This window comes from Sapajus apella, unplaced genomic scaffold, assembly GCF_009761245.1.
Source record: "Sapajus apella isolate SASKATOON/1434 unplaced genomic scaffold, GSC_monkey_1.0 scaffold40, whole genome shotgun sequence".
Classification (NCBI taxonomy): domain Eukaryota; kingdom Metazoa; phylum Chordata; class Mammalia; order Primates; family Cebidae; genus Sapajus; species Sapajus apella.
In genome coordinates, this window is record NW_022436980.1 from 11,520,611 (window position 1) to 11,548,089 (window position 27,479).

The following is a 27,479-nucleotide window of genomic DNA, read 5'->3' on the forward strand; positions in this document are numbered from 1 at the left end:
GCTTTTCTTTCTGGCTTGGGCTTTAGATTGCTTTTCTTGCGCATGCTGTCATCTGCTTTTCAACTTTTAAAATGCTGATTCTGTTGTTTCCTCTGCCATTCTACCCTTCAAGAGGGAGTGGAAGTACACTCCATCTGTTCCCGTATTCCGCGATGGAGTATTTTAAAATACAATTCTGTCTATACACATTTGTTATGTGTCTCTTATACAACTAGATTGTAGGAGGAAAATGAACTTTTAACTTAGTGTTTTGTAATTTGTCTAGATGAAGAGTGGAATTAAATAGATAAGACAAAAGAATAATGTTTTTTGTGTATTTCATAATAAATTGATTTTTTAATAGGTTGTAGTTCCAATGCCCTCGTGGTTAACAAGAACCAGAGAATCTGTCACAGATGATCCCCAGAAATTCTCAATGGAATTATCTATAATTTATAAATACTCCCCATTTAAAACTGAAGCCGAATTGATGCAGCAATTTGATGTGATCTATGGAAAATGTGGTAAGATCATCAAAACTCTGACAATTTGATGGAAGTATTTGTGTTCAGTGTCTTATGAAAGACACTGTACATGTGTTTTCATATTTTTTTGTTCTTATAAGCTCATGTAGATTCACACTGGGGACAGTCATTTATTTTATCCATATGAGCTTTGTCTTAAGAGCATCCAAACATGAAGTACTGTAAATCCCTGACACTGGGAGAAGGATGTGTACTTGCATGAGCTTGGTGAAACTGGGTGAGAAGAGGATGGTTTAGGCTGTGACCACTGGGACCCCACAGTTGCTGCACTAGATAGCAAAGTTGGGAGGTACTTACTGCATCATTTGAGATAGGGTCATAACAGGTGTGTAAAGAGAGTTAGAAACTTGTAAAATAACAAATTCATGTTTCTGTGGCAAACAGCAAAAGCATTATAGACATTCTTCTCTAGATTAGCAGATCTTTTCCCCATTCTTTCCACCTCCACCACCTTTCTGTTCAACATGTCGAATGTACTGTATCTATTGACACAGTTGATCCAGGATTTAGACACAGGCATTTAGGCTTCAAAACCCATGTTCTTAGCTACTATGCTATTCTCCCTTGTGTTTAAGAACTACCAAAAAGGAAAGTATAATTAGTTGTCTTTTTAATTTCTCTGATGATCCTGTTTGGCTTAATGTCATAATCAACTGGAAATAATTTGGACTTTTTCTGTTAACCATGTCTTGGAGCAGGGCTCAGCAAATTATGGTCTCAAATCAAATGTGACCCCGTATCTGTTCTTGTAAATTAAGTTTTATTGGAACACAACCACACTCATTCATTTATGCATTCTCCATTGCTGCTTTCATGCCGCAGTGGCAGAGCTGCATTGTGAATAGTTGCGACAGAGACTGTATGGCCTGCAAAGCCTAAAATATTTACTATCTGGCCCTTTACAGAAAGAATTTACCAACACCTGCTATAGTGTATGAAAACAATATTTCTTATTTGTACAATATTTAAAAACCCCTCTTTGTTTTTATATGTGTTGAATTCAGTACTACCAATGAGAGCTTTACCTATAACACAAGGCTCAGGCTCTTAACAAATTTTATAATGCAAATTATGAAAAGAGTGCCAAAATTTAAAAATCCACATTGAAAGACTTGTAGTGAATTGAATAGTAATAAGAGGCACCATACTGTAGAAACTCAACACTCTTTGGCAGGGAGTGAAACTTGTTACTTGGCTTAGCCCAAGACTTAGCCAAACATACTATTTACTAAAGTACAAACGAAAATTCTATAGCAGACTCAGTTGCATAGATGAGACGATAGTACAATGACTAGCATTTTTGCATATTTAAAATACTGACGAGTCAAACATCTATTTTTCTACCAGGTACTTTGCTGGTTATTTATAACTTGAATCTTCTGCTTAATGGAGAACCAGAGTTGGATGTTAAAACAGACAGAGAAGACATACTGATGGCTGGAGCTCTGGAAGAGTATGTGTTTGACAGAATGTCTTTCAACAATGGTGGTGAGCTAGAGTTAGGAGCCCTGCGTCCTGGCTCCAGGTCTGAGGTCACTTGGCCTTAGCACTGGGACAATTCATCTTACCCTAGTTGCCGATAAAGTTAGGCTAGACTACTGGTTTCCAAACTTTGTCTAAACCTCAGAGTGACCTGGGATGTTTCTTGAGAAGTATAGGATCTGGGGCCCATCTCAACCTACTGAGTCAGAATGTCCAGATATCAAGCATAGGTATCAGTCTTTTTTCAGACGTTCTCCAGGTGATTCAGAAGTGCCAGTATGTTTAGGGACCACTGGAATATAAGACTTCCAAAGTTCTCTAATACCTTGATGTGGTTGTTCAGTCAAGGTGGTGGCAAAAATATTAAGGGAAAAATATTAGGGATAGTTATAGGAAATAGTCACAAAACCCCCTTCAAAGGCCAGGTGGTTTACATAGCTTCAGATGAGAGAATGGGGGCTGAAGGCGGCTAGTTCTTTTATCTTGAGGCTTGAAGCATAGAGCAGTTAACAGGGGAATGCAAAGGAGTTTATCGAAATGGCTTGTTGTCCTAAGACCAACTTTTACCCGTCTGCACTTGACTGTCTCCTATTCGGGGGTTGGCAGAAGTTTATTACCCACAAATGGAGTTTGCTTTAAGCCTCAGAACCTGGCCTTTAATCTTTACTCTCTAGTGCTGTTGACTCAAAGCCTTTGTCATTTAATGTCTGCTGAATAAAGGCCAGCAAGGCCAGGGAGTTGGGGCCAGTGGCCATTAACTTCTTTGGTTGAATGGCCATGGACCCCCTTCCTGCTCTTTCACTGTATTCTGTGTTTGAGTGAATTTATTCATCTGTCACGGGTTTGGGGTCTGCCTGTTGGACCCCATCAGTGGTGCCCCTGAATGAGGAAACTCATCACTTTGACTCCTAATTTATAGATATTAAAACTGAAAAAATAAAAAGAGTTTATTATTCATTACAGGTCATTAAAAATGGACAGGCATCAGGATAGTGTGAAGCAAAGAGGAATATGAGCAAATGGCAATTTTATTATTATTTGTCCAGAATGTCTCTGTGAACTGCATATTTGCAGTAAATAAATAAACAGACATTCATTTTTTATTGGCTACCAGGGATCTATAGGGAACAGAGCAAGAAGATACTGAGAGGCCTGTGTGAAAGGGTGTGGAGAAAGAATGAAATAGTCACAAAAGCTGGGTTTCTCTAAAATATCATTATTACTTAAAACTTAGTAGCGTGAGCTGGCAGTTTTTTAGTCTCAGAACACTACAGCTAGAAGAGCTTGTAAAAGTAATTTAATCCAGTGTGATTTATTTTGTATTTCAGTGTTGTATAATAGAAATATAATGAGAGCCAGAATGAGGGACAAAGTGAATCTTAAATTTTCTGGTAGCCACATTAAGAAAAATAAAAAGAATAGGTGAAATTAATTTTAATAATGGTTTTATTTAATCCAATATGTCTGAAATATTGTCATTTAAATTTCAATATGAAAAATATTGATGATATTTATATTCTTTTCTTAATACAAAGTCTTTGAATCCAGTGTGTGTTTTGCAACATACTGCATGTATGAATTTGACTAATGCCCAATAGCCACAGGTGGCCAGTAGCTACCACATGGTTTTAGACTAAGGTGTTAAGACCCAAGTAGACACATCGGGTTAACAGAGAACTTATTTTGTTTTTCCCTATGAGGTGAAATTTAGAAATTTCTTTCCACAGTTAGCAAATTTTATATTTGATAACACACTTTTAGATTATCTTCTCTCCTTATTTCTGATGTATATTTTTTCTCATATTCCAACATGTGGAATTCCTGATATACACAGAAATGTTTTCTTTTCTTTTGAAAAAAATATTCAGTGTAATGGCTGTTCCACAAATGCTGGGAACCTCTGTGCCAGCATTAATATGCCAGTGTCAGAAAGGAGTCCCAGGATTATCAGCATCTCCATTACTGTCTTCCCCTTTTCCTGCTGCCTCTGCCCTTGTACTTGCCAGCTGGTTCCAAAACCAATATTTCATGCTATTTAAAAGCTTTGAACACACATTTTGAAACAGTTATCTGTCAGAGTGCCTTGGCATTTCTACACTGGCATTAGAAAACAATACATTATTAGAGGGATAATTTGACAGCTATATCTTTGGAAAGATGTTCTTGCTGTTTCCAGATTGTGTAATGAATCCAGAGCTTCTCTAGCCATTTAGGCAGTTAATTACAAAATAAAGAAAATGAATTGGACCTAAAACATGTACACTTTCACTTTGGCACATAGATCACACTGGATTTTTACATTTGTTTTTCAGCAAAATTTTTTTAGTTTGATCACAAGAAAAGCCTTTAAAGACAGGGCTAGGATTTTATAAGGAAGAATCAATTTTATAAGGAAGAATTTTCTGTAGCATTCATAATTTCTGAACCAAGGATGCTATACATTTCATGACCTCTGACATGAGTACTATGATGGTACCAGGAAGGGATAGCATCACCACCTCCTTGGGGGTAGTAGTGCCTCTGTAGTTTTCTCCTGTAAAAGGTTTGCCTTTGGGCTGGACGTGGTGACTCATGCCTGTAATCGCAGCACTTTGGGAGGCCGAGGTGGGTGGATCACAAGGTCAGGAGTTCAAGACCAGCCTGGCCAAGATGGTGAAACCCCGTCTCTACTAAAAATATAAAAAATTAGCCAGGTGTGGTGGCACGTACCTGTAATCCCAGCTACTCAGGAGGCTGAGGTGTAGAATTACTGAAACCCGGGAGGTGGAGGTTGCAGTGAGCCGAGATCGCATCACTGCACTCCAGCCTGGGCGACAGAGCGAGACTCCATCTGAAGAAAAGAAAAGGTTTGCCCTTAAATCCACCTCATTATTTATTTAGACCTACTGTCTCCTCCCCATCACTCCCAATCTCCCTTTAAACTTAGAACATATATATATGTATATACATATATACACTTTTTTTTTTTTTTTTGATGGAATCTTACCCCGTTGCCCAGGCTGGAGTGCAGTGGTGTCATCTTGGCTCACTGCAACCTCCGCCTCCCAGGTTCAAGCAATTCTCATGCCTTAGCCTCCCAAGTAGCTGGTATTATAGGCATGTGCCACCCAGCCTGGCTAATTTTTTTGTGTTTTTAGTAGAGACAGGATTTCACTATGTTGGCCAGGCTGGTGTTGAACTCCTGATTTCAGGTGATGTGCCCACCTCAACCTCCCAAAGTGCTGGGATTACAGGCGAGAGCCACCACACCTGGCCAACATACATGTATTTTTAACTTGTTAAAAAAATAGTACATAGTTAGCCACACAAAATTATGGACAATGGTGTTGTCCCATAGGTTCTAACATTTACACCCAATTACTCATCGGTAAGAGACTAGAAAAAAACATTAATTCTTAGTCATAAAGGATTAGTTCTGGTCCAAGGTAGATCTTTTTTCTAAGTCCTCTTTTATTTATGGTTTCTGATATTTGAGCCTTTAATCCAGTGCAGTTTACAATACAACACCTTTTTTTTTTTTTACAATTTCTTTTTCTGGTGATTATTGTATCCCTTTATCACTACTGGATAGGATTCTACATCTGTACAAAACAATTTTCAGATCTTGAAATGATGTAATTTTCAGGTTTGGTCTTAGACAGTAGAGTCCTGTTGATTCTGAAAATAATTTAATTTTCTGTGTGGGAATATGGAAATTCAAACTTTCAAGCTTTTATTGGACCTCAGGGAAGAGGTGTTTTGTTATTATTTATTTTCCTCCTAATATTATTTATTGTAAAATCAAAAATGAAACAATGTTTTAAAACATTTTTAAGGAAATTAATTTCTATATTATGATTCATTTTTATTGCATTTTGCTGTTTTTAAGTGTAATATTTCATTTTTTAAATTTATGATTTGCCTCTAAACATTATACTAAGTTATCCTCTAATCTTGATATGTCATGTTTCATAAGTGGCTTATAATAGTCCATTGAATTAATTTATTATAATTTGCATAATTATTCCTGTATTTTTGGGTAGTAGCATTGGTCCCAGTGTTTCACATTGTTTATGGATAATGTTGAAATAAACATATTATGTAGATGAACTTTTTTATGTTTTGAATTTTTTTAATGATAAGTTTCCAGGAAGGGAACTACTGAGTCAAAGAGTCTGAACTTTCATATAATTCTTGTGAATATTTGACATTTTTTTTGGTTGTTTTTTGTTTTTGAGATGGAGTTTTGCTCTTGTTGCCCAGGCTGAAGTGCAGTGATGTGATCTTGGCTCACTGCAACCTCCGCCTCCCAGGTTCAAGCAAGTCTCCTGTGTCAGCCTCTAAAGTAGCTGGGATTACAGGCATGTGCCACTGCTCCTGGCTTTTTTTTTTTGTATTTTTAGTAGAGACGGGGCTTTACCATGTTGGTCAGGGCAGTTTCAAACTGCTGACCTCAGGTGATACTCCCACCTTGGCTTCCTCAAAGTGCTGGGATTACAGGTGTGAGTCACTGCACCCGGCCTTGACATTAGCTTTAAACATAGGTTTCAAAACCTTTTATCATTGTGCTTTGGGCCGAGGCACTAACAGCAGTAATCAGACCAGTGGCAGGGTCTTCTGTCAAGATGACAGGCACGTCAAGAGAATTTTAGTAGAAGTGGTGTTCAGGCGCATGGTCAGTAGTGTCCTGTGGTTTGGAAATATTAGTTCACTTAAAAAAAATTCGAATAGATAGCAGTCATCAGAATTTCAGAATGCGCATGATACAGAAGTCTGCATTTTACGTGTGAATTATTGAATTTTGAATTGTGAATGTGATTTATGGAGAGCGCCAGGGAATCATACATAGGGTTATATGCAGAAAGTGAGTTGAATTTGCAGGACAAAAATTATCTTAAATTTATATGTCACCATAAACTTAGGCAGTGTTTCCTGAAAGGGAAGAAGATACAAAAAATAACTTCATAAAAAAATCAAAGGAAAATGAAGATTTTGGCCAAGCGTGGTGGTTCACGTCTGTAATCCCAGCACTTTGGGAGGCCAAGGCGGGTGGATCATAAAGTCAGGAGATTGAGACCGTCCTGGCCAACATGGTGAAACCCTGTCTCTACTAAAAATAAAATAAAAAATTAGCTGGGTGTGGTGGCACATGCCTGTAGTCCCAGCTACTCAGGAGGCTGAGGCAGGAGAATTGCTTGAACCTAGGAGGCAGAGTTTGCAGTGAGCCAAGATTGTGCCACTGCGCTATAGCCTGGGTGACAGTGTAAGACTCTGTCTCAAAAAACAAAAACAAAAACAAAAAAAGAAAATCAAGATTTTGAAACAAAGAGTGGGGATAATGCCAAGAACCTCGAACGCTTAAGAAAATAAAGGTGGGCTAATGACAGAAAACGATGTTTCTTCAGGGCTGGACTAGGTGTGTTTACTAGTTTATGTTGTAATTTTTTGGAATTCTGGGACCAAATCCCACATCTCAAACTTTTGTAGATTTTTTTTTCCATTAAGTTGTATTTTTTCTCTTTTAAGTCATCCATTTGTGCAAAACAAAATCTTCAGTTAATTCTTTCCCTCTATCTTGTTGATGGCTTTTAGTAAACTTCATTTACAATCATACAGATGACTAAAGTTTAGAATTGTTTTCAAAAGTCCTGCATTGATTGGGTACAGAAGGTAACAGGCTAGCGGAGGGTTTTAAAATGAGTCAGTGCACATCATGACCTTCTATGTAGTTTAGTATGGATTCTCATCTGCAAAATCACAGGACCATAATTCTGCTTTGGCATTCCTTACATAGAGTTCTTATATAAACACTAGATATTGCAATTCTATAATTAAGTTGTTTTAAATTTCATTCATAGGACATGGACTTCTTTATGTGGATACCAGGATGCAATCTTAATTTGGATTTTAAAATTACATGTAAGATATGCCACTGAATTAGATCCAAGCATTACTTTTCTTTTAGACTTTTATGTTAGGTGCAGGGGTACACATATAGGTTTGTTACGTAGGTAAACTCACGTCACAGGGATTTGTTTTACAGATTATTTCATCACTCAGCATTAAGCCCAGTAGCCAATGGTTACCTTTTCTGCTCCCTCCTCCCACCCTCCACACTCAAGTAGACTGGTGTCTGTTGTTCCCCTCAAGTGTGTCCATGTATTCTTATTATTTAGCTTGGACTTATAAGTTAGAACATGCAGTATTTGGTTTTCTGTTCCCTGTGTTTGCTAAGGATAATAGCCTCCAGCCCCATCCATGTTCCTGCAGAGGATGTGATCTCATTCTTTTTTATGGCTGCATAGTATTCCATGGTGTATATGTACCACATTTTCTTTATCCAGTCTGTCATGTATGGACATTGAGATTCCATCTTTGCTATTGTGAAATAGTGAATAGTGTTACAGTGAGCATTGGCATACATGTGTCATTATGACAGAATGCTTTATATTACTGTGGGTATATACCCACTAATGGGATTCCTGGGTTGAATGGTAGTTCTACTTTTTAGCTCTTTGAGGAATTGCCATACTGCTTTCCACAAGGTTGAACTAATACACTCCCACTAACAGTGTACAAGTATTCCCTTTTCTCTGCAGCCTCCCTAGCATTTGTTATTTTTTGACATTTTTAATACTAGCCATTCTGACTGGTGTGAGATCATAGGTTTTGATTTGTATTTTTCTAATGATCAGTAATGCTGAGCTTTTTTTCATATGCTTGTTGGCTGCATGTATGTCTTCTGTTGAAAAATGTCTGTTTATGTCCTTTACTCATTTTTTAATGGGTTATTTTTCTCTTGTAAGTTTAAGTTCCTTGTACATGCTTGATATTAGACCTTTGTCAGGTACATAGTTTGCAAATATTTTCTCCCATCCTGTAGGTTGTCTGTTTACTTTGTTGATAGTTTCTTTCTCTGTGCAGAAGCTCTTAAGTTTAATTAGATCCCATTTGTTCATTTTTGCTTTTGTTGCAATTGCTTTTGGTTTCTTGTCATGAAATCTTTGCCCATTCCTATGTCCAGGATGATACCACCTGGGTTGTCTTCCAGGGATTTTGTAGCTTTGGGTTTTACATTTAAGACTTTAATTCATCTTGAGTTAATTTTTGTATATGGCGTAAGGAAGGGGTCCAGCTTCAGTCTTCTGAATATGGCTAGCCAGCTATCCTAGCACCATTTGTTGAATAGAGAGTCTTTTCCCTGTTGCGTCTTTTTGTCAGCTTTGTCGATAATCAGATGGTTGTAGGTGTGCAGCCTTATTTCTGGGCTCTCTATTCTGTTCTGTTGGTCTATGTGCCTGTTTTTGTACCAGTACCATGCTCTTTTGGTTACTGTAGCCCTGTAGTATAATTTGAAGTTGAGTGATGTGATGCCTCCAGGTTTGTTCTTTTTGCTTAGGTTTGCTTTGGCTATTCAGGCTGTTTTTTGGTTCCATATGAATTTTAACATAGTTTTGTTTCTAGTTCTGTGAAGAATGTCATTCGTAGTTTGATAGGAATAGCATTGAATCTGTAAATTGCTTTGGGCAGTATGGTCATTTTAATGATATTAATTCTTCCTATACAGGAGCATGGATGTTTTTCCATTTGTTTGTGTCTTCTCTGATTTATTTGAGCAGTGTTCTGTAATTCTTCTTGTGGAGATCTTTCACCTCCCTGGTTAGCCGTATTCCTAGGTATTTTATTCTTTTTGTGGCAGTTATGAATGGGATTGCCTTCTTGATTTTGCCCTCGGATTGGCTGTTGTTGATGTATAGAAATGCTGTTGACTTGTACATTGATTTTGTATCCTGCAACTTTGCTGAAGTTGTTTATCAGCTGAAGGAGCTTTTGGGCTGGGACTATGGGGTTTTCTAGATGTAGAATCATGTTGTTTGCAAACACACATAGTTTGGCTTCCTTTCTTCCTACTTTGATGGCTTTTGTTTCTTTCTCTTGCCTGATTGCCAAGCATTAGTTTTCTTTACTTCCCATATACCTCACCCTCCCTCGTTGTTTGTTAGGTGATTCAGCACCTGTTCAAGAGGCAATTAATTTTGGGGGCAGAGGATGGAGTGGAAATGAAGGGAGGAGCTTCAATTAGTATTACAAATATTAACTCATTGAAAAACATTTAAACTTTCATAAATAGGTAAAGCAATATAAAAGTGCTTCCTCATTCTCCACCTCAGTTCTCTGAGTCTCTCTTCTACTGTAGAAATTATTTTGTTACGGGGGTTTAAATCTATCTTCTCACTATTTATTATCTGTCACTTTGTATTAGCTTTAAGTTACCCTTTCTAAAATTTTGAAATAATTTGCCTTTTCAAAGTTTTAAAGATAATACAGAAAATTCCCATGTATCTTTCAACCAGATTTTCCAAATGTTGATATTTTACCAAAATCTGAAAAAATTAGAATTTTTTTGTTTCTTTTTTTTGAGATGGGGTCTTGCTCTGTCGCCCAGGCTGGAGTGCAGTGGTATGGTCTCAGCTCACTACAACCTCTACCTCCCAGGTTCGAACTATTCTTCTGCCTCAGCCTCCTGAGTAGCTGAGACTACATGCATGTGCCACCATGCCTGACTAATTTTTGTATTTTTAGTAGAGATGGGGTTTCACTATTATTGCCTGGGCTGGTCTCAAACTCCTGACCTTGTGATCCACCCACCTCAGCCTCCCAAAGTGTTGGGATTACAGGCATAAGCCACAGTGCCTGCCCAAAAATTAGAAATTTGAAAGATGCCTGGTCCCAAGCATTTCAAATAAGGGATGGTCCACCCTTAAATTCAGGTTGATTTTACTTTTTTACTTTTGGGAACAATGCCAATATTTATACTTACATTGTTAGACACTTAGACAATTTCTTTACTATTGAGTCTCAGAAATAATATTACTGAGTTAAGTGGTTGTAATTTTCCTCAATGGTGGCATTTTGCAAAACCAAAGTACAATATGATAACCAGGACATGAACTGGGACATGAACACAATCCATCTGGTTTGATACAAATCCACCAATGCATCACTACAGATATCCCCCACATTACCCTTTATGATCACACATCACCTCCTTCTTTCTCCATCAACTTGACTTTAAAAAAAAAACAACTAAAAAAAAGTATATTGCTAGATACAGATGTACATATTTTCAGGTTACATGATAAATTCATATAATTTGTAAAGTTCAAATAGAGGTAATTGTGATATTCATCCCCTTAAATATTTCTTTTCTTTATGCTGCAAACATTCTAATTATTCTCTTCTAGCTATTTTGAAATGTACCATAGATGATTGTTAACTGTAGTTACCCTACTGATCCTATTGAACCATAGGTCTTATTTCTTCTATTTAATTATATATTTAATTCCATTAAATCTACATTTCTTCATCCCCACCCTATTACTTGCCTCTGGTAACTACTAATCTACTCTCTATCTCCATGAGATCCACTTTTTAAGCTCCTGCATATGAGTGAGAACATGTAATATTAGTCATTCTGTGCTCGGCTTATTTCGCTAAAGAGCTCCAGTTCCATCCTTGTTGCTACAATGACAGGATTTCATACTTTTTTTTTTATGACTGAATAGTATTCTGTTGGGTATATGTACAATATTTCTTTATGCATTCATCCATTATGGGCACTTAGGTTGATTCCATATTTTGGCTATTGTGAATAGTGCTGTAATAAACATGGGAATATAGATATCTCTTTGATAGATTCAGTTTCCATCCAGTAATGGAATTGCTGGATCATATAGTAGTTCTATTTTTAGTTTTTTGAGGAGCCTCCATACTATTCTCCAAAATAGCTGTCCTTATTTACATTCCTACCAATAGCATCTGAGGGTTCCCCTTTCTCCACATCATCAGCAGTATTCATTATTCCCTGTCTTTTTGATAAAAGCCATTTTAATTGGAGTGAGATGATATCTCATTGTGGTTTTGGTTTACATTTCTCTGATGATTAGTGATGTTGAGCATTTTTCCATATACCTTTGGTCATTTGTATGTTGTCTTTAGAGAAATATCTGTTCAGTTCTGCCCATTTTAAAATCAGATTATTTGGTATTTTGCTATTGAGCTGTTCAAGCTTCTTGTATATTCTGGTTATCAATCCTTGGTCAGATGGATAGTTTGCAAAGATTTTCTCCTATTCTGTATATTGTGTCATCACTTTGTTGATTGTCTTCTTTGCTGTGCAGAAACTTTTTGGCTTGATATAATGCTGTTTGTCTATTTTTGCTTTAATTACCTTTGCTTTTGAGGACACACACATACACACACCTACACACCTTTGCCCAGATCAATTTCCTGGAGAGTTTCCTCAATGTTTCCTAATTGGTTTTCTAGTAGTTTCATAGTTTTAGGCCTTACATTTAAGTCTTTAATTCATTGTAGTTTGATATTTCTATATGGTGAGAGATAGGTGGTCTAGTTTCATTCTTCTGCATATGTATATTCAGTTTTCCCAGCACCATTTGTTGAAGAAACTATCCTTCCCCCTTTGCACATTTTTGGTGACTTTGTCAAAAATAAGTTGAATATAAATGCGTGGATTTATGTCTGGGTTCTGTCTTCTGTTCCATTGTTCTGTGTCTGTTTTTATGCCAGTATCATGCTGATTTGATTACTACAACTTTGTAGTATATTTTGGAGTCATGTAGGCTGATGTTCTTTGTTTTTGCTCAGGATTGTTTTGGCTATTAAGGGTCTTCTGTGGTTCCATATAAATTTTAGGATTGTTTTTCTATTTCTGTGAAGAATATCACTGGTAGTCTGATATTGTATTGAAACTGTAAATTGCTTTGGGTGGTATTTAATATTCAACAATATCAATTCTTCCAATTCATGAGTATGGAATATCTTTCCATTATTTTTTGCATTCTCTTCAATTTCTTCCATCAGTATTTTATAATTTTCTTTGTATAGATCTTTCATTTCTTTGGTTAAATTGACTTCTAGGTATTATATATTCTTTGTAGCTACTATAAATGGGATTACTTTCTTGATTTCTTTTTTAGATTGTTTGCTGGTGGCATATAGAAATGCTACTAATTGTATACCACTTTTGTATTCTGCCACTTTACTGAATTCATTTATCATTTATCTAACAGTTTGTTGGTGATGTCTTTAGTTTTTTCTAAATATAAGGTCATGTCACTCTCAAACAAGGCTAACTTGACTTCTTCCTTCCCAATTTGAATGCTTCTTATTTCTTTCTCTTGCCTAATTGCTATAGACAGGACTTCCAGTATTATGTTCAATAAAAGTAGTGACAGTGGGCATCCCTATCTTATTTCAGATCTTGGAGGAAAGGCTTTTAATTTCTCCTCATTCAGTATGTTAACTTTGTGTTTATCATACATGACTTTTAAAAAATTATTTTGAGGTATATTGTTTACACAGTTTGTTAAGGGTTATTGTCATGAAGGGATGTTGAATTTTATCAAATGCTTTTTCATCATCAATTGAAATGATCCTGTGGTTTTTGTCCTTGATTCTGTTAATGTGATGTATCATGTTTATTTATTTGCATATGTTCAACCATTCTTCCATCCCTGGGATGAATCTCACTTGATAAAGATAACTGATCTTTTTAATGTGTTGTTGAATTCAATTTGCTAGTATTTTGTTGAGGATTTTGACATCCGTGTTCATAAATGATATTGGCCAGTAGTTTTCCTTTTTGGTTGTGTTTGTCTGGTTTTGGTATCAAGGCAATGCTGGCCTTGTGGAATTAGTTTGAAAGTATTCCTTCCTCTTCAATCTTTTAAAGAGTTTGAGTAGAATTGGTATTAGTTCTTCTTCTTTTTTTTTTTTTTTTTTTTGAGACGGAGTTTCACTCATGTTACCCAGGCTGGAGTGCAATGGCGCGATCTCGGCTCACCGCAACCTCCGCCTCCTGGGTTCAGGCAATTCTCCTGCCTCAGCCTCCTGAGTAGCTGGGATTACAGGCACGCGCCACCATGCCCAGCTAATTTTTTGTATTTTTAGTAGAGACGGGGTTTCACCATGTTGACCAGGATGGTCTCGATCTCTTGACCTCGTGATCCACCCGCCTCGGCCTCCCAAAGTGCTGGGATTACAGGCTTGAGCCACCGCGCCCGGCCGGTATTAGTTCTTCTTTAAATGTTTGGTACAATTCAGCAGTGAAGACATCAGGTCCTGAGGTTTTCTTTGGTGGGTACCTTTTTTTTTTTTACAGCTTCAATCTTGTTAATCTTTATTAACAATCTTGTTAAATCATTATTGGTCTGCTAAGATTTTCTGTTTCTTCCTGGCTCAATCTTGGTAGGTTGCATGTGTCCAGGAATTTATCCATTTCTTATAGGTTTTCCAATTTGTTGGCACATAGTTGTTCATAAGATTCTTTAATGATTCTTTGTGTTTCTATGGTCTCAGTTCTTAAGTCTTCTTTTTCATTTTTGATTTGATTTATTTGGGTCTTCTCTCTTTTCTTAGTTTTGCTAAAGGCTTGTCAGACTTTTTTTTGTTGTCTTTTCAAAAAACCAACTTTTCATTTTGTTGATCTGTGTGGTTTTTTATTTTTGTCTTAAGCTTATTTATTTCTGCTTTCATCATTTTTTTCTCTTTTTAAAAAGACAAGTCAGTGCTCTGATGTTCTGATCTTCATTATTTCTTTTCTTCTGATATGGGTCTTGGTTCGTTTTTGCTTTTCTAGTTCCTAGAGGTATGACATTAGGTTATTTATTTGATGGCTTTCAACTTTTTTGATGCACGCATTTACTGCAATAAAATTCTCTCTTAGCACTGCTTTTGTTTATCGTACTTCCTTTTCCATTTCCATTTGTTTCAGGAAATTAAAAAATTTCCTTCCGAATTTCCGCATTGACCCATTGATCATTCTGGAGCATATTGCTTAATTTACATGTATTTGTGTAGTTTACATAGTTCTTCTTGTTATTGATTCCTAGTTGTATTCCATTGTGGTCAGAAAAAAATGCTTGATATGATTTATATTTTTTTGAATTAGTTGAGACTTGTTTTGTTGCCTAAGATATGGTCTATTCTGGAGAATGTTCCATATGCTGATGAAAACAATGTGTATTCTGCAGTTGTTGGGTGAAATATTGTGTAAATGTCATTTAGAACTGTTTGGTCTAGTGTGTAGTTTAACTCTGAGGCTTCTTGTTGATTTTCTGTCTGGACGATCTGCCATTACTGAGAGTGGGGTGTTGGAGTCCCCTAGTGTTATTGTATTGCAGTCTGTCTCTTCCTTTGAATCTATTAGAGTTGGCCTTATATTCTTGGGTGCTACAGGTATTGGGTGCATAGATATATATAATTGTTATATTCTCTTGCTGAATTGACTTTCTCATCATTAGATAATGATCTTCTTTGTGTCTTTTTACAGCCTTTGACTTGTAATTGATTTTGCCGACATGTCTACTCCTGCTCTCTTTTGGTTTCTACTTGCGTGGAATATCTTTTTCCATCCCTTCACTCTGAATCTATGTGTGTCTTTATAGGTAAAGTAAATTTCTTATTGGTAGCATAAGTTGGGCCTTGTTTCTTTATTCATTTAGCTACTATATGGCTCTTAATTGCTTAATTTAGTCTATTTACATTTAGCGTTAGTATTGATAAGGGCTTACTACTATGATTTTGTTGCTTATTTTATGGTTCATTTATAACACCTCACTTTCTTTTTACTGTCTTCCTTTGTGGCTGATTTCTTTCTGGTCGTATGTTTTAGTTTGTTACTTCTTATTGTCAGTGTATCTATAATAAATTTTTGCACTGTGGTTACCATAAGGCTTACAAAAAAAATCTTAGAGATATAACAAGTTATTATAAGACATGACAACTTAGATCACAAAAAAAATGAATAGAAACAACAACAACAAAAAAACTAAATAGAAACCAAAAAAAAAACAAAGAAAAAACCCTCTAAACTTAATTTTATTACCCCTACATTTTGAATTTTAGTTGTCTCAATTTACATATTTTTATATTGCTAACTCTTTTTTTAAAAAAAATATATATATATTTTATTGCACTTTAGGTTCTGGGGTACATGTGAAAAACATGCAGGATTGTTGCATAGGTACACACATGGCAATGTGGTTTGCTGCCTCCATCCCCATCACCTATATCTGGCATTTCTCCCCATGATATCCCTCCCCAACTCCCTACCCCCTACTGTCCCTTCCCTAGTCCCCCCCCCCAACAGACCTCAGTGTGTGATGCCTCCCTCACTGTGTCCATGTGTTCTTATTGTTCAGCACCCATCTATGAGTGAGAACATGCGGTGTTTGATTTTCTGTTCTTGTATCAGTTTGCTGAGAATGATGGTTTCCAGGTTCATCCATGTCCCTACAAAGGACATGAACTCATCGTTTTTTATGCTGCATAGTATTCCATGGTGTATATGTGCTACATTTTCCCTGCCCAGTCTATCATCAATGGGCATTTGGGTTGGTTCCAGGTCTTTGCTATTGTAAACAGTGTTGCAAAGAATATTCATGTGCATGTGTCCTTATAATACAATGATTTATAATCCTTTGGGTATATACCCAGTAATGGGATTGCTGGGTCAAATGGAATTTCTATTTCTAGGTCCTTGAGGAATCGCCACACTGTCTTGCAAAATATTGAACTAATTTACACTCCCACCAACAGTGTAAAACTGTTCCTATTTCTCCACATCCTCTCCAGCATCTGCTGTCTCCAGATTTTTTTTTTTTTTTTTTTTTGAGAAGGAGTTTCGCTCTTGTTACCCAGGCTGGAGTGCAATGGCGCGATCTCGGCTCACTGCAACCTCCGCCTCCTGGGTTCAGGCAATTCTCCTGCCTCAGCCTCCTGAGTAGCTGGGATTACAGGCATGCACCACCATGCCCAGCTAATGTTTTGTATTTTTAGTAGAGACGGGGTTTCACCGTGTTGACCAGGATGGTCTCGATCTCTTGACCTCGTGATCCATCCGCCTCGGCCTCCCAAAGTGCTGGGATTACAGGCATGAGTCACCGCGCCCGGCTTGTCTCCAGATTTTTTAATGATCGCCATTCTAACTGGCGTGAGATGGTATCTCAATGTAGTTTTGATTTGCATTTCTCTAATGACCAGTGATGATGAACATTTTTTCATATGTTTGTTGGCCTCATATATGTCTTCTTTTGTAAAGTGTCTGTTCACATCCTTCACCCACTTTTGAATGGGTTTGATTTTTTCTTGTAAATCTGTTTTAGTTCTTTGTAGATTCTTGATATAAGTCCTTTGTCAGATGGGTAGATTGCAAAAATTTTTTTCCATTCTGTTGGTTGCTGGTTCACTCTACTCATTGTTTCTTTTGCTGTGTGGAAGCTCTAGAGTTTAATTAGATCCCATTTGTCTATTTTGGCTTTTGTTGCCAATGCTTTCAGTGTTTTAGTCATGAAGTCCTTGCCTATACCTATGTCTTGAATGGTTTTGCCTAGGTTTTTTTCTAGTTTTTTTATGGTGTTAGTTTTTATGTTTAAGTGTTTAATCCATCTGGAGTTAATTTTAGTGTAAGGTGTCAGGAAGGGGTCTAGTTTCTGCTTTCTGCACATGGCTAGCCGGTTTCCTGCACACCATTTATAAAACAGGGAATCCTTTCCCCATTGCTTGTTTTTGTGAGGTTTGTCAAAGATCAGATAGTTGTAGATGTGTGGCATTGCCTCTAAGGCCTCTGTTCTGTTCCATTGGTCTATATCTCTGTTTTGGTACCAGTACCATGCTGTTTTGATTACTGTAGCCTTGTAGTACAGTTTGAGGTCCAGTAGCATGATATCTCCTGATTTTTTCTTTTTGCTTAGAACTGACATGGCTATGCAGGTTCTCTTTTGGTTCCATATGAAGTTTAAGGTGATTTTTTCCAGTTCTGTGAAGAGGGTCCTAGGTAGCTTGATGGGGATAGCATTGAATCTATAAATTATTTTGGGCAGTATGGCCATTTTCACAATATTGATCCTTCCTAACCAAGAGTATGGAATGTTTTTCTATCTGTTTGTGTCCTCTCTTATTTCCTTGAGCAATGGTTTGTAGTTCTCCTTGAAGAGGTCCTTTACATTCTTTGTTAGTTATATTCCTAGGTATTTTATTCTCTTTGTAGCAATTGTGAATGGCAGTTTGTTCTTGATTTGGCTCTCTTTAAGTCTGTTATTGGTATATAGGAATGGTTGTGATTTCTGCAATTGATTTTGTATCCTGAGACTTTGCTGAAGTTGCTTATCAGTTTCAGGAGATTTTGGGCTAAGACGATGAGGTCCTCTAAATATACAATCATGTCATCTGCAAATAGAGACTATTTGACTTCCTCCTTTCCTAATTGAATACCCTTTATTTCTTTTTCTTGCCTGATTGCTCTGGCTAGAACTTCCAATACTATATTGAATACGAGTGGTGACAGAGGGCATCCTTGTCTAGTGCCGGATTTCAAAGAGAATGCTTCCAGTTTTTGCCCATATTAGTATGATATTGACTGTGGGTTTGTCATAAATAGCTTTTATTATTTTGACATACATTCCATCAATACCTAGTTTATTGAGAGTTTTTAGCATAAAGGACTGTTGAATTTTGTTGAAGGCCTTCTCTGCATGATAATCATGTGGTTTTTGTCTTTAGTTCTTTTTATGTGGTTAATTACGTTTATAGACTTGTGTATGTTGAACCAGCCTTGCACCTCCGGGATGAAGCCTACTTGATCATGATGGATATATATTGCTATCTTTTAACAGGTTGTTGTAGATATTTTTGTTTTTGTTAGATTTGTCTTTTGTGTTTCATACTAGCATAATGAGTTGATTATACACCACAATTATAGTAGTTAATTTTGCCAGTGGATCTTAGATATTGAAAAGGGTTTTTTTTTTTTTTTTTACGTTAGTATTTTTTTTTTTTCAGTTTGGAGAAATACCTTTAGTGTTTCTTCTAAGGTGGATCTGGTGGTGATGAATTCTTGCAGCTTTTGTTTGTCTAGGAAATACTTTGTCTTTTAAATTTGAAGGATAGCTTTGCTAGATACAGTATTGTTGAATGACAACTTTTTTTTTTTCAGCACTTTGAAAATATTGTCCTACTGTCTACTGGCCTGTGTGGTTTCCATTGAAAAGTCTATTGCTAGACCAATTGGAGCTCCTTTATGTGTTACTTGCTTCTTTCCTCTTAGTGCTTTTAGGATTCTTTCTTTGTCTTTGATTGTTGAGAGTTTGATTCTTATACACCTTCGGGTAGTCTGATTTGGATTGAATCTGTTTGGTGTTCTCTGAGCTTTCATACCTGGATATTTATCTCTTTCTCAAGTTTGGCAAAGTTTTGTTATTATTTCTTTGAATAAGCTTTCTACCTATTGCTCTTGCTTTATTCTCTCTTGAACACCAATAATTCTTAGATTGGTCTTTTTGAGGTAATTATCTGTTATCTTGTAGGCAATCTTTGTTTCTTTCATTTCTTTTTGCTCCTCCATGTATTTTCAAATAACCTATCTTTGAGCTCACAGATTATTTCCTCTGCTTGATCTGTCCTGTTGTTCAGAGCCTTGAATAGATTTTTTAGTTTGGTAAATATATTTCTCAGTTCCATGATTTGCTTGATTTTTAAGTTATTTCAATCTCTGTTAATTTCTCTGATTAATTACTGAATTACTTTTTTGTGTTACTTTGGAGATCACTAAGTTTCCTTAAAACTATTATTTTTAATTCTTTATTTGACAGCCCACGTATTGCTTTTCCATTATGGTCAGTCACTGATTCCGTGCTTTGTTTGAGCAGGTCATTGTTCTCTGTTTGGTGGTGTTTCTTGTGGATGTACATCTGTCTTTGCACTGAAGGATTAATGACCTATCCCAGTCTTCTCTTTCTGTTTTTGTTTTATGTTCATTGGGTATATTTGCTTCAAGATTATTCATAATTTACCTGTTGATTTTTTAAAATTGTTCTCCTAAGTTTGCTGCCTTCTTTTAGACATTAGGTGGTGGTATAACCCAGATTTGCCTTGGCTCTAGTAAATCATCCGAGCACTGCCCTGTCCTGAATAGGGTCCTCAGAGGGATTTCTTTTCCTTAATGGGAGGATCCTCAGGGGAATTTCCCAGCAGTGTGGGAAGGTTGGCTGGGGGTTTGTGCCCAAGGGACCTGTGGAACATACCTCCTGCAGTGTGATGTTGCTGAACAGCCACTTGATTTGTCTGGGTTACCAAGCACAGTTTCCAGGGCTGAGGACGGTAGTTTCCTGCTGTCCTCAGCAACATTTCTCCCTCCAGGCACTTGTGATGCTTCTCGGGGATTGAAGCAGGGACATATCTCCTGCTGGGGGAACCCAGGATAGTGATGAAGCTGGTTTTCACCTTGCTCTCACTTTTTCTGGTGTAGAAACTGTGAATTGGGAGGAAATTTTCTGCATGTTAGCAGATGGGCAGATTGGCCGGGCGCGGTGGCTCAAGCCTATAATCCCAGCACTTTGGGAGGCTGAGGCGGGTGGATCACGAGGTCAAGAGATCGAGACCATCCTGGTCAACATGGTGAAACCCCGTCTCTACTAAAAATACAAAAATTAGCTGGGCATGGTGGCGTGCACCTGTAGTCCCAGCTACTCGGGAGGCTGAGGCAGGAGAATTGCCTGAACCCAGGAGGCGGAGGTTGCGGTGAGCCGAGATCGCGCCATTGCACTCCAGCCTGGGTAACAAGAGCGAAACTCCGTCTCAAAAAAAAAAAAAAAAAAAAAAGAAGATGGGCAGATTGGTGGGAAGAGCATCATGGATATGAAAGTTCAATTCTTGTACCATCTGCTCAGAATGTTTTCATGTTCTCTGTGTTCTGGGAACTTTCCCATTCTGGTATTTGAGTTCTGTGGTATTGCTGGTGTTAATTTTGGCACCATATACTTGTTTTTGGTTTTCTGTTGTGGGGAATGTGAAGCCAGCTTGCTTCTACACCACCATTTTGGAAGCAGAAGTCTCTCAACTTGAGTTTTAGCATTGTTAATTGTCTCATAAAATTTTTTTGAGCTCATATCTGTCAACATTTTTCTTTATGCTTTTCTTATTTTGTAATTTTAAACTCAAAAATGCTTTCCTTAACCATGACTTAGATGTATTCTCTTATAATTTAAGAATCGTAGTTTTTTTCTGTATAGTCTTTTAAAATATCTTGATTGTTTTTGAATATAGTCTGAAGTGTGTGTACATGGAAGGTGAAGGATTAATTTACTATTTTTCTGATAAATCTATATTTATGAAATAGTTCAGCCTTTTCCACTTATGTGAAATCAATCAGTACTATAAATTTTCATCATATATGGTTCTGTTTTTGGATGAACTATTCCCTTTCATTGATATATTTTTCTCCTTCTTCCCCATTAAAACTTAATTTCTACAGCCTTTATAATATGTCTTAATATTTAGAAGGACAAGCAAGTACCAAGCCCTTCTTTCGCTGTTCTTTAAAAAAATCATTATTTGCTATTCTTTCAAATACTCTTATTTTATCTGAATCTTAAAAATCAGCCTTTCAAGTTTTATTATAAAAATGTTCTTGGGATTTTGATTGATAATTCATTGAATTATTGGTAATTATTGGTAATTATAATTAAATGGGAGAGAGCTGACACATATGTTGGTTCTTATTCTAATCTTCTTTCATATGATTGAATGGAGTTTTATAACATCATAGTGTGTCATAGTTATTAAAAACAAGACTTTGAAGGACTGTCTGGGTTCAGTTTATAGTTCTATAAGCTGTTTTATTATGGTGATGTAGTTTGGCTGTGTCCCCACCCAAATCTCATCTTGAAATCCCACATGTTGTGGGAGGGACCTAGTGGGAGGTAATTGAATCATGGGGGCAAGTCTTTCTTATGCTGTTCTCATAATAGTAAGTCCCATGAAATCTGATTGTTTTAAAAAGAGGAATTCCCGGTTGGGCACAGTGGCTTACACCTGTAATCCCTGCACTTTGGGAGGCCCAGGTGAGCAGATCACGAGGTCAGGAACCTGATCAACATGTTGAAACCCCGTCTCTACTAAAAATACAAAAGTTAGCCGGGCGTGGTGGCAGGTGCCTATAATCCCAGCTACTCAGAAGGCTGAGGCAGGAGAATCGCTAGAACCTGGGAGCCGGAGGTTGCAGTAAGCCAAGATCACACCACTGCACTCGAGCCTGGGCGGCAGAGCGAGACTCAGTCTCAAAAAAAAGAGAAATTCCCCTGCATAAACTCTCTCTCTTTGCCTGCTGCCATCCTTTTAAGATATGGCTTGCTTCTCCTTGCCTTCTACCTTGATTGTGAGACTTCCTCAGCCACGTGGAACTGTAAGTCCGATTAAACCTCTTTATTTTGTAAATTGCCCAGTCTTAGGTATGTCTTTATCAGCAGTGTGAAAACAGACTAATACATAATATGGGAAAGTAATTTAGCCTCACAGGAGCTCAGTTTATTTATCTGAAAATAGTGATGATACAAATAGTAGTATATGTATCCAAAGGTTGTTGAGAAGATGAAGTGATTTACCACGTGAAAAGTGGTTAGGACACTACCTGGCACATAATATGTATTCAGTGATTGTTAGTTGTTATTACTTCTTCATGTAGATCTAGTATATTTTTTGTTAGGTATATTTTTGGGTATTTTATGACTCTTCTTGGATTCATATAAGAGTTTTTTTCCTCGGTTGCTTTTCTAATTATTCATTTGTTAAAAAACCATTAACTTTTGCCTGTTGATTTTATGTCTGACCACTTACTGAACTCTTTTATTCTAATAGTTTTCATTAGATTTTCCATATAGTCTTATCATCTGCAAATAAGGACAGTTTTGTGATTTTTGTGTCTTCTATTACTCATATGTTTTATTTATTTTTTTTCATAATTTAGTTGGCTAGTTAAACGGAAGTGTTAATAGCAGGTATGCTTCTTTGCTTTGTTTTTGTCCTAATGGCATTCTTTTATGTTTGACTATTTATTATATGTGATATTTGTTTTAGTTATTATTCTTTTTAATCTGTGGCTTTTGTGAAATTGAGAAATGCATTTTTAGTTTATAGAGTACATTTTGTTTTATTTATTTTTTTGCATGAGGAAATGTGACTCTTATTCCCTTGTGCATAATAGCTATATTCTACAGGTTTCAGTTTTAATGCTTTTTGGCATCTGTTGAAGTGATTTAATTTTGTTTTTCTCCTTTAAAGTAGTGTTTTATTATAATAGAGTTTATGATGTTGAGTCATCTTTGCATTCCTCAGATAAACCCAACAAGATCATAATGTATTATTCTTTTGCATCACTGTGTTCATTTTGTTGATACTTTAAATTTTTGCTTTTATGTTTGCACATGAGGCTGGCTATAATTGCTTTTCTTATCATTTCTGCATTTAGTATTGATTGGTATATAAATTATGGTAGCCCCAGAATGAATTGGGAATTTCTTCACCCATTTCTATGATTTGGAAGAATTTATATAAAGTGAATCTTTGTCTGCCCAGAGATTATTTAAAACTTCCTTGAAAATCTTGTTGCCTTACTATTTTAAAAAATTTCTTTTCTTACTTTTTAATTGTACTAGGACTATTATTCTATTCAGATTTTGGAATTTGGGTGCTTAAATTTGTCATTTAAAATTTCTTATGAAAACATTCATTTTATTTATATTTTCCAGTTTGTTGACATGGAGTTTTTATAAAATTTATGTTTTCCTTTGATAAATTTTGTTTACTTTTTCTTCTTATATCATGTATTCTGCCATTTCTCTTTCTTGGCCGAAGTAATTTATTTCAATTTATGTTAAAAACAAAACCGTTTTGGATTTTTGAAATTAAGTCTACTGGGATTACTTTTATTTTATGTTTCTTTATTTTCTAATATCTTTTTTGGGTTTCTTTTTCTTTTTCTAGTACCTTGAGGTATACATTTTATCCATTGACTTTAAATCTCATTTTCTAATATAAACAATATGGCTCTTGTTTCTTCTCTGCATTATGTAATAGCTATATTCTACAGGTTTCAAAATATAGAATTCTTACTGTTGTTTATTTCTAAATAGCTTATAATTTGATTTTGATTTCCTCTTATTCAAGAATTTCTTTTAAAAATGTTTTTAAAACAATCTACAAGTGCACAGGTTTGCTTTTTGGAGAGAGGAATCAGATATCTTTCATTGTTGCTTTAATTGTATGCTGGTCAGAGAATCTATCTGCTCTTTGAAATCTGTTCAGATTTTCTCATGGCCTTATGTCTTAAACGTTTTTTTAAAAAGTGAATTTCACATAGGGACAGAGCTGTATGCATTTCATTTACATAAATATTTTAATTAAGTATTCAAATCTATCTCTTCGTTCTTGATTGCTCAGTTTCTGAGAGCAGTATGTTAGAATCTACAATATTTATGGGTATGACCATATATTTTGTATTTCTACTAGTTTTTCCTATCTATTTTTCTGAGTCATTAGATTGTGACTTATGTGTCATTTTAAGAGACACTCTTATTAACGCATACCGTGAATCTGTGTCTGTTAGTTCCCCCATTTTGTTTCTATTTTGTCTAGTATTAACTTCTCTATACTTGCTTTCTTTTGGTTAACATTTTCCTACTAGGTATTTTGCCACCACTTTGTTTCCATCAGTGATATTTTGGTTTGGATTTGTCTCTTATAAACAGCATCTAAGTATTATATATTATATATATATTCTATAATATAATATATATAAATTTTATATTATATATAAAATACATATAATTTTTTTTTTTGCTTATTCTAACTGCTTCTGTCTTTTAGCTAATTCACACTTACTGTGACATCTGCTATGGTTGGACTTACTCTGCCTGTTTATATTTTGTATTTGCCTTGCTTCTTTTGTTGTTATGTGTGCTTTCTTTCTTTTTTTTTTTTCTGCTTTATTTCTCCCACCTTTTGATAATAATTGAGTTGTGACTTTTTTTTTTTCCCAAGAGGAAAAGTTTATTTTTTTCTATTCTAATGATTTCCAAATTAGTCACTCCATTATATACTTTCAGTGGATTATTTTTACATTTTTAATAAACATGTCTAAACTTATGATTTTATTATCAAACTGTAGAATTAATTAGTATGTATTTCATTTCACAAATAAGGCGTGGTCTTAGTATGCATTCATCTTTCTTCCTTCCCAGTTCCACTTTTTAAAATTATTTTATGTAGGATTTTAATTATGCATTTTTATACAATTTTATTACATCAGACATGAACAGTTCTTTAGACTAAATTGTAAGATTTGTTTTTTGTTTGTTTACTGCTATATCTTCCATTCTATATCTTGGATTTGTTAGTTCATTTGCTTTATTGTATCCTGAAATGGTTCTTTCAGAGTCTGTTGGCCATAAACTGCTAGAAGCTTTGTATCTCTACAAGTATCTTTATTTTTCCCCTCCACTTCAAAATTTGTTTAAATGGTTGTAGAAGTATTGGTTCAAAAATAGTTTCCCTTAGAACTGTTTGCTTCTTTGACTTCTCGAATCCCTGTTGTTGATCAGAAGTCTGATAGAAATGTGATTATCAAATTGCTGTAAATTACTTATTTTTTTCCTTTGGAGAACTTTTAGGATTTTTCTCTTATTCATTTTTTTTTTTATTATACTTTAAGTTCTGGGATACATGTGCAGAATGTGCAGGCTTGTTACGTAGGTATACACGTGCCATGGTGGTTTTCTGCACCCATCAACCTGTTGTCTATGTTAAGTGTTTCTCCTAATGCTATCCCTCCTCTAGTCCCCACCCCTCAACAGGCCCTGGTATGTGATGTTCCTTTACCTGTGTCCATGTGTTCTCAATGTTCAACTCCCACTTATGAGTGAGAACATGTGGTGTTTGTTTTTCTGTTCCTATGTTAGTTTACTGAGAATGATGGTTTTCAGCTTCATCCATGTCCCTGCAAAAGGACATGATCTCATCCTTTTTTTTTGGCTGCGTAGTATTTCATGGTGTATATGTACCACATTTTCTTTATCCAGTCTATCATTGATGGGCATTTGGGTTGGTTACAAGTCTTTGCTGTTGTGGATAGTGCTGCAGTAATCATCCCTGTGCATGTGCCTTTTTTTTTTTTTTTTGAGATGGAGTCTCACTCTGTCACCTAGGCTGGAGTGCAGTGGCATGATCTCAGCTCACTGCAACCTCCACTGCCTGAGTTCAAGTGATTCTACTGCCTTAGCCTCCCAAGTAGCTGGGACTACAGGCACACACCCCATGCCCAACTAATTTTTGTATTTTTAGTAGAGACGGGGTTTCACCGTGCTGGCCAGGCTGGTCTCAAACTCCTGACCTCGTGATTACAGGCATGAGCCATTGCGCCTGGCCTGCATGTGTCTTTATAGTAGAATGATTTATAATTTTTTGGGTATATACTCAGTAATGGGATTGCTGAGTCAAATGGTATTTCTATTTCTAGATCCTTGAAGAATTGCCACACAGCCTTCACAATGGTTGAACTAATTTACACTCCCACCAATAGTGTAAAAGTGTTCTTATATCTTCACATTCTCTCCAGCATCTGTTTCCTGACTTTTTAATGATTGCCATTCTAATTGACGTGAGATGGTATCTCTTTGTGGTTTTGATTTGCATTTCTCTAATGACCAGTGATGATGAACTTTTTTTCATATGTTTGTTGGCTGCATAAATGTCTTCTTTTGAGAAATGTCTGTTTATATCCTTCACCCACTTTTTGATGGGGTTGTTTGTTTTTTTCTTGTAAGTTTGTTTAAGTTCCTTATAGATTTTGAATATTAGCCCTTTGTCAGATGGATACATTGCAAAAATTTTTTCTGTAGGTTACCTGTTCACTCTGATGATAGTTTATTTTGCTATGCAGAAGCTCTTTAGTTTAATTAGATCCCATTTGTCATTTTTGGCTTTTATTGCCATTGCTTTTGGGGTTTTCATTCCATGCTCATGGATAGGAAGAATCAATATCATGAAAATGGCCATACTACCCAAAGTAATTTATAGATTCAGTGCTATCCCCATCAAGCTACCATTGACTTTCTTCACAGAATTAGAAAAAAATACTTTAAATTTCATATGGAACCAAAAAAAGAACCCATATAGCCAAGACAATCCCAAGCAAAAAGAACAAAGCTAGAGGCCTCACACTACTGACTTCAAGCTATACTACAAGGCTACAGTAACCAAAACAACGTGGTACTGGTACCAAACAGATATGTAGATGAATGGAACAGAACAGAGGCCTCAGAAATAATGTCACACGGCCGGGCGCGGTGGCTCAAGCCTGTAATCCCAGCACTTTGGGAGGCCTAGGCGGGTGGATCACGAGGTCAAGAGATCGAGACCATCCCGGTCAACATGGTGAAACCCAGTCTCTACTAAAAATACAAAAAATTAGCTGGGCATGGTGGCGCGTGCCTGTAATCCCAGCTACTCAGGAGGCTGAGGCAGGAGAATTGCCCGAACCCAGGAGGCGGAGGTTGCGGTGAGCCGAGATTGCGCCATTGCATTCCAGCCTGGGTAACAAGAGCGAAACTCCATCTCAAAAAAAAAAAAAAAAAAAAAATG

The 27,479-nt window shown here is 36.3% G+C and overlaps 1 protein-coding gene across 1 annotated transcript in view; it reads left to right on the plus strand.

Moving 5' to 3' along the window:
* The window catches only part of MORC1 (MORC family CW-type zinc finger 1), a 167,758-nt gene that overhangs the window by 25,043 nt on the left and 115,236 nt on the right, over nt 1-27,479 (plus strand). Inside the window, 2 exon segments of the mRNA XM_032298919.1 lie at nt 344-503; nt 1,872-1,977. Coding sequence (XP_032154810.1) covers nt 344-503; nt 1,872-1,977 — 266 coding nt within the window.